This window comes from Manduca sexta, chromosome 21 (genome assembly GCF_014839805.1).
Source record: "Manduca sexta isolate Smith_Timp_Sample1 chromosome 21, JHU_Msex_v1.0, whole genome shotgun sequence".
In the NCBI taxonomy this organism is placed as follows: Eukaryota; Metazoa; Arthropoda; class Insecta; order Lepidoptera; family Sphingidae; genus Manduca; species Manduca sexta.
In genome coordinates this window covers 4,060,479-4,076,741 of record NC_051135.1, presented here as the reverse complement: position 1 = coordinate 4,076,741, position 16,263 = coordinate 4,060,479, and the positions used below count along the sequence as shown (strand labels likewise).

At 35.2% G+C, this 16,263-nt stretch overlaps 2 protein-coding genes across 2 annotated transcripts in view; both read left to right on the top strand.

The window, feature by feature from the left end:
* The window catches only part of LOC119190081 (peroxidase-like), a 61,936-nt gene extending 59,645 nt beyond the window's left edge, over positions 1–2,291 (top strand). Inside the window, exons 8-9 of the mRNA XM_037441135.1 lie at positions 1,640–1,830; positions 2,266–2,291. Coding sequence (XP_037297032.1) covers positions 1,640–1,830; positions 2,266–2,291 — 217 coding nt within the window. The remainder of the gene's footprint in view (positions 1–1,639; positions 1,831–2,265) is intronic.
* The window catches only part of LOC119190080 (peroxidase-like), a 19,538-nt gene continuing 3,858 nt past the window's right edge, over positions 584–16,263 (top strand). Inside the window, exons 1-7 of the mRNA XM_037441134.1 lie at positions 584–841; positions 1,640–1,830; positions 4,104–4,280; positions 7,759–7,955; positions 12,615–12,813; positions 13,394–13,591; positions 16,021–16,171. Of these exons, the coding sequence (XP_037297031.1) occupies positions 4,250–4,280; positions 7,759–7,955; positions 12,615–12,813; positions 13,394–13,591; positions 16,021–16,171 (776 nt within the window). The 5' untranslated portion in view covers positions 584–841; positions 1,640–1,830; positions 4,104–4,249. The remainder of the gene's footprint in view (positions 842–1,639; positions 1,831–4,103; positions 4,281–7,758; positions 7,956–12,614; positions 12,814–13,393; positions 13,592–16,020; positions 16,172–16,263) is intronic.

The following is a 16,263-nucleotide window of genomic DNA, read 5'->3' as shown; positions in this document are numbered from 1 at the left end:
GAGTCGGGCAAAGCGATATTTGGGTTTTTCTGCTCGAGTATCAGCACGGGGTCTGGAATTGCGATAGGCTCGCTCTCTATCACATTATGGGACGGAACACACTTGGCGAAAAGTGGGTGCCCTGATTGCGCCTCTGCATACCCGTTCAGGAATGAAAGCGTAATGTGTGTGTGTGTGTATCTATAGTAATTAACATAACATAAATAATGGATGTACTGAGAGTTTACGAAAACACTTATTATCACAAATGTAAAAGCATTGCAAAATGTTTGAACGACACGCCAAAACTTTGCTCTTACTTTGCGTTATGATAAAACAGGAAATTCTTGTTATTTTAAAATAAATCCCAATCTTAATAATGTAACGTGTTATGTTGATGAAGTTTATATATTTATTTTGTAGAAACACGTGTAACATGATAAATAAGAAATCATCTTAAGAATTTCATATTTAATATGTTGTTTTCTGAAACAAGTTATTTACTAGTTTGTTTTCTACATTCATTGTTTACAACTTCAGACTTCTGTTCTCTACATATTGTATTTTTGAAAATTATGAACTTGTTTTTGTTCAATGTTAATCAAGTGTACCTAGAGATATAGTAAGTGTATATTCAGTAGTACAACTATATAAATCGCGCTATGTTCGATTATTCCTAGTTGATTTTATTGGTGAAAATATTAACATTTTGTCCGTAGATAGTATATGTAAAAATCGCACAATATTTCGTGCTAATCAATATTGAATGCTGCATGTGTATGTTGTAAAATTGCACTGATTCTGTCCTCAGCGGTCCAGTTTTAGATCCTGATCAAATACTGCTTGCCGGAGCACACAACAGGTTATTTTCCTATTTTGCTGTTTTATAAATCTTGTTATACATTTCCGTAATGAAGTTATTGACGTAGACATTTTCCGTTCAAATATTCGGTTGCGTGACCTCGATCCAATTTTACGACGTCGCATCCCAATTTAGAAAGTATCAGGCTATATTGAAAATATTTTTATTTGCAACCTTTTCTTAAACGTAAGTACTTACCTATGAATAGATTATTTACCCAACTTGACATTTATATATGAAATTACTGAAACAACACAAAGAGTACGTTGGAAAGAAAAGCTTGTCTGTTAAACTTATAAAAGCTTGTTTGTTAGAACACAAAGCTTTAAATAGAGACAAATGCTGTCCGCCTCGCGTTATGCGCTTTTATTTTAGACTTGTGGCGTATTCTATTGTTACGCCCTCTAGTGTATGTAATTGAGTGATGTATTATAAAATAATGGTTTTATGCACTTTGTTATATACTTGCTGGCAATAGCTATCGCGCCCACAGCAAAAAAGTGATACTACAGATTAATGATCGCGAAATGAGCTTTGAGATTATGTAATAAATTATTTTCAAGACTAATGTTTAGAAAATAACTGTTTGTAATTAGTAAGATTTCATTGTGATTCTAGTTGTTCCCATCGAATTTATAAAGAAACACTTCTGCGTAAAATGTGTAGTCATTACGAACAAAGAAATGTTTATTAATTACGGTAGAAAGTCCATCTAAGTTATCTGTTCAAACGTTTCCAAGAAATATCTGTACTCAAACAAAGGAATTATCAAATACTAATGAATAATATTTCATGCAGTTTTAGCAACCCGCCGCCAGGTCTGGGTTCTGGACAGGACCCGGCTACCCAAACGTGTGGGCTCACCAGGCCCTTCTGTACCAAGTCCCGCTACCGTTCCATAGACGGATCTTGTAATAACCTACTACGCCCAGCTTGGGGCACGCCGCAGACGCCTTATGGAAGACTTGTGCCTTACAATTATGCTGACGGTGAGTAGAAGTTTGAGTTTTATAGATTACTCTTGAATACAATGTTTTGTTATAATCTAGAAGCCCTCAAAAACTGATCGAATGAACGAATGCGTCTTCTACTTTAAATTTCTATATCCATTAATTGTAGCTATAGCAAAATGGGCTGCCGTGGTAGACTAAAACGTATACGGGGATTAATACCGAGTACGATCGGATAATATTATCATATGAATGAACTAATCTAGCATACTGAATATGTCTAGGCGTGTTAGTTTTAGGCCCACGAAAGTCACCCAAAGCTCTGGATATTCATGTCTTGAGATAATAGAAAACACAAACCACAGATTAATAACCATGAATTTAAAGCAATCGATATTATGGAATTAATAGGTCTATAATAAGCTTTAAATATTTAGTACAAATGGTAATACGATATATCCAATTTTCTTGTAGTATTCAGCCAAGACGCAACAACGTAAGCAGGGATTATCAATGCGAGCGTTCCATTTTGATTCAATGTGAATCTAAACGTATTTTCTCCGATACCAATCAATCATTCCTGAGGATTTTATTACAGAAAATACTTCAGTCTCTGCGCGCGTTATTTAAAAAAAAAATGATATTTTGATTTATGTCGTGAAGCAAGAAAGCGAAAATATTGTTAAATATTATGTTATTTATCGGATAAATACTTAAGAATGCGTTGATGCTTAGAATTTAGATTTGGAAACCGCACATTTTCTTTTTTAATATTACTCGTTGTAAATTTTAGTAACTACAAGTATAATGAGCAAAGCGCTTTGAATCGTAACAGTCAATTTAAAATTCATAAATTAAACCGCAGCCTCAAAAGATGCTTGTTTGACATGCACATGTCTACATGGAATTTTCACAGAATATAAACACTTATTTACACATTTAAAGATTGATGCATTGCAATGTAAAAGAAAATCAGTGTATATTGTAATATTAATGTATTTGAATAAGATTCATTTTGAATAATATGTTTCATAAGGTTGACAATTTTTTTTTATGGAATACATTATAATTTTACGAATTTAAATGAACTTGTTCTTAATAGTTTTTATGGTAATGAATATTTCTGAAAAATAATAATTAGCCTTTACTTTACGCCTTTAGTATACACAACGAAATAAATTTAATATAAATATTATAATAATATATCAGCCTTGTTTTATATACTGTCCCACTGTTGGACACGGGCCTCCTCTACTACTGAGAGGGATTAGGCCTAGGAATTTTTCATTCAGTCCTATATGTCCTATTTTTCATATAGGACTGAATGAGAAATAATAATGGATGGAATACTAAATACCTACGCCTTAAGCTCACGTAAGCTATTATGATATTCTTATCTGAAAAGTACAGGTAGATATATATTTTTCTAATTATTTTATAAGAGAATGAAGTGTTATATATGAATGTTAATAGTAGACTAATATTCAAGAAATATATAATGTTTAAGTGTTTGTTTATTTGAACGCGCTAATCTCAGGAACTATTATACCGCTTTTAATTTAAAGCAACATTATTCCTGAGAGATATAAACCACTTTTATCCTGGAAAAATATAATCACTCGGACGCAGCCGCAAGCAAAAGCTTTATTCAATAAAATACGTTTATCTTAAAGGGAACGAAAAAGTGGGGTGGGTTATAAGCAACAGTTGGTCTTATTGATGAAGCGACGTGCCACAGCGAATATATTATTTAGTCTTTGATACAGTAATACTAATTAATAGTCGCACAAAATTAGCTACAGAGGAGTCCTACCAGCTACGATTTACATTATTTCCTCCAATAGGGGCCTTTAATTCGGTTTAAACACAAAAAATAGAATCTTTTGTGAAATTTCTTTAATTGCAATATTTTAATACTTCGTTCTTATACACTTTTTATGTACAGTTAAGATGGTCGCACGTGTATAGTCCTCAAGGGGAGTGAACAATTTTAACATGCTAATTAAAAATATTTTATCCTTTGCCCCGACAAATCCTTCGGGTAATCTAACGTGGTTTCATCGACTTGCCTATTACCTAATTTACTGCGGGTTATAATAAATTTATAAAAAATATATTTATATTATGTCTATAATTATATTTTTAGAAACGGTTAATGTAGGAGTATTTTTATAACTGCAATACCCTGTTTTTATTGGGTTTGTTCCAACAATAAAAACCTTTCTTTCTTTTTTAAACATGGGAGATAACATCATTATACAATATATTTTATATTAGTTTATTTGGATTTTCATTGTAATTTCTTCTTACAGGTATAAACGCGTGGCCCCGGTCAGTGACAGGCGCACCGTTGCCAAATCCTCGTGAGATCAGCTTAAGGTTGTTCCCTGACAGGCAGCTCATCGATCCTCTGTGGAACTTGAACGCCCAGCAATGGGGACAGATTATAACACACGACATGTCCTTGACAGCTGGCGTGGCGCAGTCCCGTGAGTATTTTTACGTATACTTAAGTTGTATTGTCTACGGGAAGTGACTGTTTTGCTGCCTTGGGATCGTTTTTCAGATTGAGTGAGGCTAATAAGCCAATTGGATTTATTCACTCAGTATCACCTGGGAGTCATATAGCATGAAGTTTAATGTAGCTGATGAGTGAGGACACTTCTGGCTACTGCTTAAATGTGAAAATGACGTGACGCTGTGTGTGTTAGGGTAACACTGCGTACACAAATATGGTGAACAACACTTTAATATAGAAGATTGTATCCCAAAAACTACAGAAAGTGATCCAAGTTCCAGTGTTACGCGGTATACAACGAAGTAACGCAAGTGACGAAAAAAATGCTTCAGTGAGCAAATGGGTGTTTCTTTTTGGAAAATGATATAGATAATTGGAAAGTTGGAATAGAATTCAGTTTCAGATTATTGGAAAACCAGACACCCAACATGTTTGCAAACTTTCGCAATTATAACATGACTAGAGTAGGATAGTAAAATTTAATATTACACTAGCTTTTCTTCACGGCTTCGTCCGTGTGAAAGAGTTTTGGCATAAAAGTCCGCTTTATATTTTCTTGGGAAGAAAAGAAGACATTAAGTAATTGATAAGATAAAATACTGAAGGATGACATACATGAAGGAATTAAAATTACAGCTGTATTAATAAATTTGTGCAACTGCTTTAATTTTTGCTCAGTATAAGTACGGAGTCTAATTTTTTGTCCGATATGACTATTGGCTCGCCCCTATCACATCATGGGAACAATAATAATAATAATAATAGCCCTGTATTATATACTTGCCCACTGCTGAGCATGGGCCTCCTCTACTACTGAGATTGATTAGGCCTTAGTCCACCACGCTGGCCTAGTGCGGATTGGTAGACTTCACACACCTTCGAAATTCCTATAGAGAACTTCTCAGATGTGCAAGTTTCCTCACGATGTTTTCCTTCACCGTTAAAACGAACGATAAATTCACAAAGAATACATACATGATTTTAGAAAAGTCAGAGGTGTGTGCCCTTGGGATTTGAACCTGCGGACACTCGTCTTGGCAGTCCGTTCCACACCCAACTAGGCTATCGCCGCATTATGGGAAAAAACTTTGCAAAAATGGGGGACTGTTTACATTTCTGCCTATTCCATCAGGGATGAAGGCGTGATATGTATGTGGATAATTTTTATATGACCATATAAATATTGGAACTAATATTTATAATTTCTCATTAAACGTAATACCTACATCTTGAAAAGTTAATTCTGGTTTGTCGCATTCTATATCAGTAAGCTTCGTATCATTGTTTATATTATCCGAAACAAGGTCACCAGTCTTCAGTCTGTTTACCATAACGATTACATTATCACGTTAACTACTCTGTTAGATGTAACCGTCTACCTATAAGCGAAAGTTCTATTCATTTGGGGCATAACCATTGTATTACATCTACAAAGATATATCTTTTAAGCAAGTAGATATCACCAAATTTACCAAAGAATTTTAATGCCAATAAAGCGATAATCGATCCTTGTACCTACCTATCATCCATATATTTAAACACTTACTTCATATGAAGCTTCTCAGCTAAAATAACATTCAAATATATACCAACGACTGCGAGTATTATGAAAAAGCAAATATTAATATCACAATGACATACAAGCCCGTTAATGAGTAGTGTGCGAGTCGCGTATTGTACGAAACCAATTTTCTTACGTTTCATAAAGACAAATTCTTATCCATATGGCGGTAGGGTGGGTTTGCCATAACTTCCTGAATAATAATTTCTTGTATTCACGCGAATGTTAGACAGCGAAATAGAATCAGTTTTCGGATTTTATCGTGGTTCATTGTTTTTTAATTTTCTTCTAACGTATCAAAGACCTTTGAAATTTGCAATCTTCAAGATCATTGCGGACTGAGATGTAATTCGGCTGGAAAGTTAAAGTAACAATATCTACATAAATTTTACAATAATACCTAAATTTAAAAAAATAGGTAATGACGATCCGATGAGCCCAGCGTGTCTTGAACTCTGGTCGCCGGTCTGTTCCTGATGTCAAAATTTGACCTCTGAAACATTGGGTTACTAAAGTGATCTATGGAAAAACCTAAGTTTTTAAATCACGTACTTTCCAATACCAATTAAACGGGACCGATGTCCTAAACTGGTGTCATATAACGGTATACCAGAACAGGTGGCAACCCAAATTTAAACCCATTTCCTTATTACGTATTTAGAAATCTTGTCGCAAAATTTTCACACAATTTAACTGACGTGTAATAAATCTGTATGCTTCGCCGCTTCCACAATATTGATTTATGAGCATCTTGGCCATTGTGATTTAATTTACCATAAAATTTGGGTAGACACGAATGATCTGTTGCTGTTGATTTACGCAAAGTAGGAGATGTTTAAAATATATACCCTGCCTGTCGTAAGGGGTGACTAATAGGCGCCATCAGGGGTCGAGACGGGCGGCAGGGTGCGACATCTCTTGGTACAAGGTGACTCCCACGATGGATGGTAGCGTGGATGGTAGGCCTCATGCTGCCTTTAACGCCGAGGTCGTCCTTCGGTGAATGGGGACTTCGGAAAAGCCCCTTTGCCCTTACAAAAGGTAACTGGCCCTTTGTTAAGCAGCACCACGCAAGGGTGGTTACGGATAAAACTAGACCTTTCCGTCGGAAGAAGCCCGCAGTCGTCCGTAATACCCCCAAGATGGCAACCGCGGATTTTTAATCCGTATTGCCCTGCATAGGGTGTATATAATATTAAAGATTCGGCTCGGTGGTCGCCCGACGTTTTTCATCTCTACAGCCGGATTAACGCTGGGTCGTAAGGCTGACGAAGCCAACATATCCGTCCAGTCGGCCCAAGAGTGCTGCGTGAAAATGGTAAATCACTTTCTCTGCGAAAACCAAAAAAGAAGAAAGCTGTGGTGATGAAGGCGAAAATAGTTATAGTTCCAAGAATTTAATAGACAACTGAGAATTGACAAAAATAGGGAACGATGGAGCCATTTTTTCCAAATATGTTTTAGTAACGCTCGATAGCTACGCCAGACTCAAGATTTACACAAACGCAAATGAGAGATCAGCGTCTGCAGTAACGAGCGCAGCGCTCTACCGACTTCCGTTTACACTTCACAGATTGTGGCCGAGTAAACCTTTGCGTATCTATACACCTATATGATTATCATGTGCAATGGCAGTTTCTTATTTTTACAGTGAGCAAATTTTACTCAAATCCATTTTTTATAAAAATCTTTAGCAGGTACAGAAATCTACTGATATATTATAACGTCTGCTTTTCTGTTTCAATTCTTAGTCAACAAAATTTCTGTTACATTTCTTAAATCGTCAGATTCCTCTAACATTCAAAGTCTTAGGGTGATAACTGATCACTTATCATTGCCTACCATCTATTGGCTTGCTTGCTTTCTGATACACAAATTATTGTTCTAGATAAGGATCAAATAACGTGCTGTACGGACAACGGGCAGCTTGCAGCTGACGCGCCTACCAATCCTTTCTGTGCGCCCATCATCGTACCTCCAAACGACCCTGTGCACGCCTCTCAAGGGACTCAGTGCTTTAACTTCGTGCGGACCACTACAACCAGAGATAGAGGATGCACCGCGCCCAATGCACCTGCTGAACCGGTAAATATATTAGAAATTTATGTAATTTGCACGTCATTCGACTAAATATATTAAGATACTTTGTTATATAATAAACCATCTAATAATAAACATAATATGTAAATATAAATATATTTGTAAAATAAATTAATTGATTTATTAAGACGTAAAAAAATCAGTCACGAGATGTTTACAGTTTTAGATTTTGATTCAACATTATTATCTTACTTCTTTATTCGGCAAATTATTTGCCAATAGTCTAACATGCATTTAGAATGGAAGTGATAAAATAGAAATATTTAAGAGCTTATGTGAGACCAATCATTATTATTCATGGCGGGAATTTTTGTCTCATTAATATTAACATCAAGAATCTTGTAACATCTGGAGCGGACCTAAGAATAACAGATTCATTTTTATATTTTTTTAAAAGGTATTAGTGTAATTAGTAAGCAATAGTTTGATTATTATGACTACGCGAATGTTAGACATTGAAATAAAACCATTTTCCGGATTTATTTCAATAGAGTTTATGAACATATCATTAAAAAGCTAAAGAGCATTGTTGTTGTTTTGAATGATGCTAGTCGAAATATATGTCCATTCATACACTTTTGGAAAACTGGCTTTGGCTCGAAACCTCACCTATATAACGGATACTTCCTGCAATAAGGTGCTCCTTAGAATTACGTATTTACTGAGATAAAAAGTAACGCATGTTAGAGAAGAATCATGTCTACCTATTTGTGACATTTCGTCCAAATCTATTCAAATGTTATTTATTTTATTTATTTATTTTATTTAATTGCTTGTCGGAAGGCTTACAGACTAATAACGATCTTATAAATATAAAAAAAAATAATGATAACTTAATTTGCTAATTACAAGCCTCCACCTATAAATAGTCAAATACAAATACAAACATGTTACAGAATACCAATATATATATATATATATATATATATATATATATATACATACATATGTGTGTGCGTACGCACACACATACATATATACATACACATGTATATATTTATGTATATATATGTGTATGCATACATATATATATACACATACATACACACACGCACATACACACAAATATATTTATTCCGTCATCACAATATGAGTCCGGAACGGATTAGTAAACTCTAAACAAAAAAGCTTCGTGCCAGCATTACTTTGGCTTTATTTGCTGTGGTGCAGAACAGGTCAATGTTAAGGTTCGGAGGCAGCTCATTAAAGCCTTTGCAACTTCTTGAAAGAAAAGCGTTATGCACAATTAGCTAACAAACATAAAAACATCTCCACGAACTTTCACATTTATATTAATAAGTGGGATGAATGAATCAATAAAACGTATATGAATATGTATGAAGTGAAGTAGATGAGTTACAGTCACAGAACCGTGACCTTACGTAGCATAATAATAGCTATTTAAGATCTTAGAAGTGAATATTTCCTACTTCTGATTACTACACTGTGGTTGTCGCTCTCATCACTTATCGTTTATGCAAATCTCTTCACCTTTAGCATTAATATTATGTTTTCATTATTTGTATAGCGAAGTTCGCTTTCTAACGAATAATAATAATAAAATCAGCCCTGTATTATATACTTGCCCACTGCTGAGCACGGGCCTCCTCTACTACTGAGAGGGATTAGGCCTTAGTCCACCACGCTGGCCTAGTGCGGATTGGTAGACTTCACTCACCTTCGAAATTCCTATAGAGAACTTCTTAGATGTGCAGGTTTTCCTCACGATGTTTTCCTTCACCGTTAAAGCGAACGATAAATTCACAAAGAATACACACATGATTTTAGACAAGTCAGAGGTGTGTGTCCTTGGGATTTGAACCTGCTGACATTCGTCTTCGCAGTCCGTTCCACACCTAACAAGGCTATAGCCGCTTGTATTCATAACATGTATTGTATTGTCGCAACCTACTGGTTATGATTATTATGCTAACGGTTATGATTGTTGTTTTTATTTATTTCATACAGTTTTTTGCTTACTATTTTATCGTTAGTGAAATTCCCATAATGCGGAAGTTGAAAAACTAATTTTAAAAAACAAAGCGTGCATACTATTAAAAAGGCAAAGCAATAATAGGTTTTTCTAGGTGTCAGACCGGAGTCTGGAATTTGTGTCCGGTATGACGCTGGCTTGCCCCCTATTCTCATGGGACGGAATACGGTGGAAAGTGGGTCCACCAGTTGCGCATCTGTCTACCCTTTCGGGGATTAAAGGCATGAGTATATGCGTCAACGTAGTTGCAGTGCGTAAGCAACCTTATTGCGGTCAATGGTCGCGCCAGAGTCAAAAGCCTTGTGACTATTCGCTTCGTCGAGCACAATTTAATGAGCCATCGATTTTAGTTAACCATAAAGGTCACAATGCCATATCAGTCCACGAGTGAATTAATAATATTTATCGCGTAAGTAGGGATAAATTATCTTTGCCTTTATACAGAGTGATGCATTCATTCATATCATTATTAAACTTAATCATTATAAGTGTTTTTAGCTATTTATCATTAAAGTTGAATACCACGTATTTTACCTCTCGGCAGTCGACACAATTATGCCGGCCTGTTAAAACCATAAATACATATAATAGTTTTTCATTTATTGAACTTCTAAATTGTATTACAAAAAAGGAACATAAAATTGGTTAATATTTACAAAGTGCCTTCGTAGTGGATATGTATAAGGAAAATTGTTTCAATACATTCTAATGATTTGTACATATTTCATAATGGATAATAAAATAATTATTTTCTGATTGTTCTAATTACTTACAACTCAACCAACTTTTACGCAGAGTTATTAATGGTACCTCTTCTTTGTAACATTCCGTATAGTTGACTGCAGTCTGAACTCTAGGTATTTAATAATTTTCTTCTTATTAAATAACTGTGTACTTTTCTTATTGTGAATTTTTTTGTCGACCGAACATCGGAACAAGAACTAAGCCAATGTTCAAATACTTCAAAAAATTATTGACGACTTTTAATTTATTACTCGTTTTGTACATTTAAGCGTCGATAGCCTAGTTGGGTGTGGAATGGACTGCCAAGACGAATGTCCGCAGGTTCAAATCCCAAGGGCACACACCTCTGACTTTTCTAAACACATGTGTGTATTCTTTGTGAATTTATCGTTCGCTTTAACGGTGAAGGAAAACATCGTGAGGAAACCTGCACATCTGAGAAGTTCTCTGTAGGAATTTCGAAAGTGTGTGAAGTCTACCAATCCGCACTAGGCCAGCGTGGTGGACTAAGGCCTAATCCCTCTCAGTAGTAGACGAGGCCCGTGATCAGCAGTGGGCAAGTATATACAGGGCTGATATTATTATTATTATATTATATTAGTACATTTTATACTTTAGAGTATGATACCGTTAGTTAGAATTTGAAGGTTACGTAGATACATGCTATGGTCAATAGATATTTCATTTAGGTTTGGGTATCTTTATAAAATTGGCAGTTATTGATACCTACAACAAAATCGGTATTCCCCGCACAATCAACATACATGGTCTGGTTTATTTTATTGCGTATTATTTTCACTGCGGGGAATCCTTGCGTACTAGTTCTTGACCATGATATTATCAACCGGTTGCTTTCACTAGTTGTTATTCCGATTGCGGAAAGTCCCGCATTCTGAAAATAGATTTTATGGCTTCCTTACGACATTTTACTTTTAAACAGCGAGTTGAAAATCCATGACAAGAAAAGATCGTTTAATAAATATTATGTACGTATTCACTGAGTACACAACACTGCGTATACAAATAAAAAAAAATTGCATGTTTCGTAATGAATTCTCGATGTCACAACATTCTGTACGTGCCTCACGTATTTGGAATATTTTTCAAGTTAAGAAAACTTATTGTTTTCTTACATGTACGAATAAAACTCAACACAACTTAAATTTTGTATAAAGTTCACGCCAACACAACTTAATATTTGGCGTTCGAGTTCACGCAAACACAACTTAATATTTGGCGAACAAAAAATTCCCATTCGAATTGTGGATGAAATGTATTATAATATGCCATACATAATTCGGTATGGATTTAGTAATGCTTCGCTATAATCATACACACCAGTGTAACATTTATCTTGAAATTACCCACTGTAGCCAGTAGACTACAATTTACTATGTACAGTCATTCAATATATTTTACAAAGTAAGGGGTCACCTTATCGCTATCAGATCATTGTATACGGAACAATGCTCCCGTACCATCTTTGGATTATTGATCACGGCTTTGTTGTGAGCTCAATACACATTTGAAACTACTGTGACATCCCGAGGAATATACCGCATCTAGCAAATAGAATTGTTTGTAGTCATGAATTAATATTAGTTTTGCTTGCGTAAAAGTTTTTTGTAATAAAGTATACAATTCAAAATACAATACAATTTGTCCGTCTCAGGGGCAGTGCGTTATTTTATCAGTGAAAGAATTAAAAAAATTATCTGTTATAGGTTTTGAAAATATAAATCTACTGACAATTCAACAGTGAATAAAATAATATACATTTTAATTATATTAATTGTTTTACATATATATGTGTTCGTTTAATGTAAACTCTAAAATGAACTCTTTTTATCAGCATAGTTGCTATGACCTTTTGTAAATTATATAAATACATTGTAATTTTGATACAGTTGTCCACGGTGACTGCGTACATGGATCTGTCCCTGGTATATGGCAGTAGCGCAGGACAAGCTGCACCAATCCGCGCCGGCGTCGGAGGGCGTATGCTGACCGTACTGAGAACTGGACGCGAATGGCCTCCCCAAGACCCGAACATCACTCTCACTTGCGAGTCTGCGCAGTCTCTCAACGAACCATGTTATTTGACAGGTGGGTTATATTATTCCAGTGAAGGAAAGCGCAGTACTGTATCTGCCAACGTCAGCTTGAATATAATATGTCTTAGCTGGTCTTCTAGAAAATTTGCCGTAATTTTATGATTAGTTATGATACAAAATCACTATCACTTTTTTAACTGAAGTTGTTCTTAGAATAGGAAAGTTTTTTTTCAGTACTCCAAGGGTCTGCTACGCATAGTATAAGTGATTAGGTGGCTAACGCAAGAATAGCGTCAAACACATAAGTAGTATATTTTGCTCGGAAATGTTCAATCAGGCGTCTAATATTTTACGATCACTCGACGAAAGAAATCCTAATTGATCATATCGATCTGACGAATAAAGCCTTCAGCTTATGTGCTTAATACAACACGATAAATTATTCTCTGGCCATAATACAGCTAGCTGTGAGACAGTATACAATTTGGTTTTCCCTTAACAGACCCGCATAGACTTTGACAACTTTAATTTTCGCAGAATCCGAATGAACCATATTTAATTTTTTTATACGTGGTCGTATTATTTTTGTTTTCGACAGCTATTATAAAGTTTTTTTTTTTTCTTATCTTTAGGTGATATAAGAGTCAATCAGAACCCGCAGTTAACAGTACTCCAGATCATTCTACTGCGTGAACACAACAGGATAGCCGATGCTCTGCAGCAACTGAACCCTCACTGGAGCGACGAGGTTGTGTTCCAAGAAGCAAGGAGGATCCACATCGCTGAAATTCAACATATCAACTATTATGAATACTTGCCGATATTCCTTGGTAAGTGTTATAGGTACATACATGCATCACGCTTTTTTGTTCTTTTCAAAAGTAGAGAAAGGCGTTTTCATACCAAAATTCTGCTAGATATGGTCCCATATAATAGTGGTTGAGGCTATTGCTTCGGTAAACCAGGCGCAATTCCAGACTCCGGTCTGACACTTACAAAATAGCCTAATATATCTTTGGTTTATCAGGTGTTTAATAAAGTCAGTTATACGTCTAAGAGAAGGGGTACATGGCTCAATAAAACCACCATCATCCATACGTTATTAAGAGATAATTCAACAATAGAGTATTTTATTATTTTTTACAATCGAAAGCAAAAGAATCAGTGCTACGGATTTTACAACATACCAGGCGGCGGAGACGCTCACGGGTCGAGCTCTGTCTATGCAATTCCCCCGATGACAGCAAGCAATGCTTGTGTAGGGCGAGATAAACTATTTTTAAATTGGACTACCGTCGCATTTGCAATTGTAAAATCTTGAATTTCTTCTTGCAAGGTATTAGACTGGAGACTTATGTCGATATACGAACAAAAGACATATTTTTCTGTCAAGCTACTGTATTGAATTTCGCTCTTTCTCTTGTTAAGAAATATTACTTGAAATAAAATCAGTTGAATTCTTAGAATTTATTTTCCCTGTTAATGTAGCAAGCGATAATGTCAATCACCGTCGCGACAAAAGCCGCCGCATGCTAGGTACTTCTTTGTTCCCTATAATATAGATTGGTGTATTAGGCGCCCTTGTAACCATGACTTTTCTAAGCTGGTTTCGGGGCTGTTTGCCAGTCTCAAAAGACCGTGTACAGTGCTTGCAATACACACGATATGCTACATAATAACCGGCAAATAAATTAGCACATTTTTTCTTACTAATATAAATAAACGAGTTATGGCTGACTTTGATCGTAAACTCTTTAACACTTGTTAGTCTTTCGGTTGATGATGAAAACTTCTACTCGACTGGTAATTTATTAGTTTATTAGATAATTCAACTGTTATTTGATAATGCTTAGTAATGGTTCTAGTGGTAGGTATCTCGTATGAGAGGGCCCATGTGTTTAGATACCTCCGCAATGTCGTTTCTACCGCCAAGCAACAGTGAGCATGCACTGTTGTGTTCCAGTTTGAATGACATTGTAGCCATCGTAATTACTTGGCATTATTAGACTTAACATCTCAGGGTGACGAGCGTGGAGTGCTAAGCATTTAAAGTAATCTGTAATTCGCAGTTCTGTATGGTATTTCTCTTGTTTATGGGTCGTATTGGTAAACATCAGGCAAGCGGTATGCTTGTCGGACTTTGTTTTATAATATGCATCTATACATATTATAAAACAAAGTCCTCTTTTCTGTCTATTTGTATGTTCTCGATTGGCTTAAAATCTAAGAAGATAGTTTAAGACCGTGGGATAGTTATTGGCTACTTTCTATCCCGGGAAAATATATAGTGGATACTTTTATCCCGGAAACCTCCTTTACGCGGGCGAAGCCACGAGCAAAACCTAGTTAAAAATATTTTAATATTATGTTAATCATCACTATTACCATTGTACGATGAGATCTATTGGGGAAGTATAGAATTCTAATCCCGCAGAACCTTGTGCAAAAAGGTAAAATTCGTAAGAAATACCTAAGTGATGTTATTATAACATGTCTTTCTTCTGCGAATTATAAGCTGCTTTTAGATGAAACCAAAATAAAACAAGAGGGAATAAAAATATTTGTATTGCCTTATATGTATATTCCTGGCTGAGAATAAATTATATTATGTAAATAAAATACTGGCGTTTGCCTGCTGCTCCTCCAGCGTAAAACAAGTTTTTGGTATAAATATTTTCCCGAGGCAAAACGTATAGCACTTCGGAGTAATGTAGCACCCTTTTTTAAAAGTATTCAATATGGTTTAATAGTTCCTGAAATTAGCGCTTCGCTTTCAAACAAACAAACTCTTCAGTTTTATATATTAGCATGTATTTATTTCCTCACATGTAAATTGGGTAAGTAAATATTTGGTTTATGTGGTATTGTTTAAATATCTGTATTGTTTAAATATAATATTAAACAATGGTTATGTCGAATATATTAGTTATTTATTTATTGTGTGTTTATATTACGAATTGTCTATTAATATGTTAATGATTATAACTTTAGTATTTTGTCCCGTTTGTATGTACTTCGTGTACCTACTTAAACAACTTTAATTAAGTAACACTTTTAATCAAATCCATGCATTGTGTATCTGAGATATGCTATACCATAGACCTTAGTGAAGTCGCGAATGTTTTAATTCTATTTTCTTTCTAACTGAAAGGCGACAAGCATCTCTGTCTTACGCACGTGTTGTATAATCTTATGCTTAATGTTTTAGAACTGTTATTCCGTGTTGGACAAATCTGTGACTTACACCGTTTTGTTAAAGGGTTTGAAAACATGGTGAAAAACAAGTTGATCTACCCGGGCGCTCACGGCTATGTCAACGATTATAATCCCAGCGTGGATCCTTCTATTTTGGACGAGCACGCCACGGCAGCTTTCAGGCATTTCCACACTTTGATTCGAGGGTATTTGAAGTAAGTCCCTAGTATTAATGCCTATAAATTATTTAGTATGGTAAACACTGTAGTTAATAAGGATTTTCAAATATCTTGTTAATATAATTAAA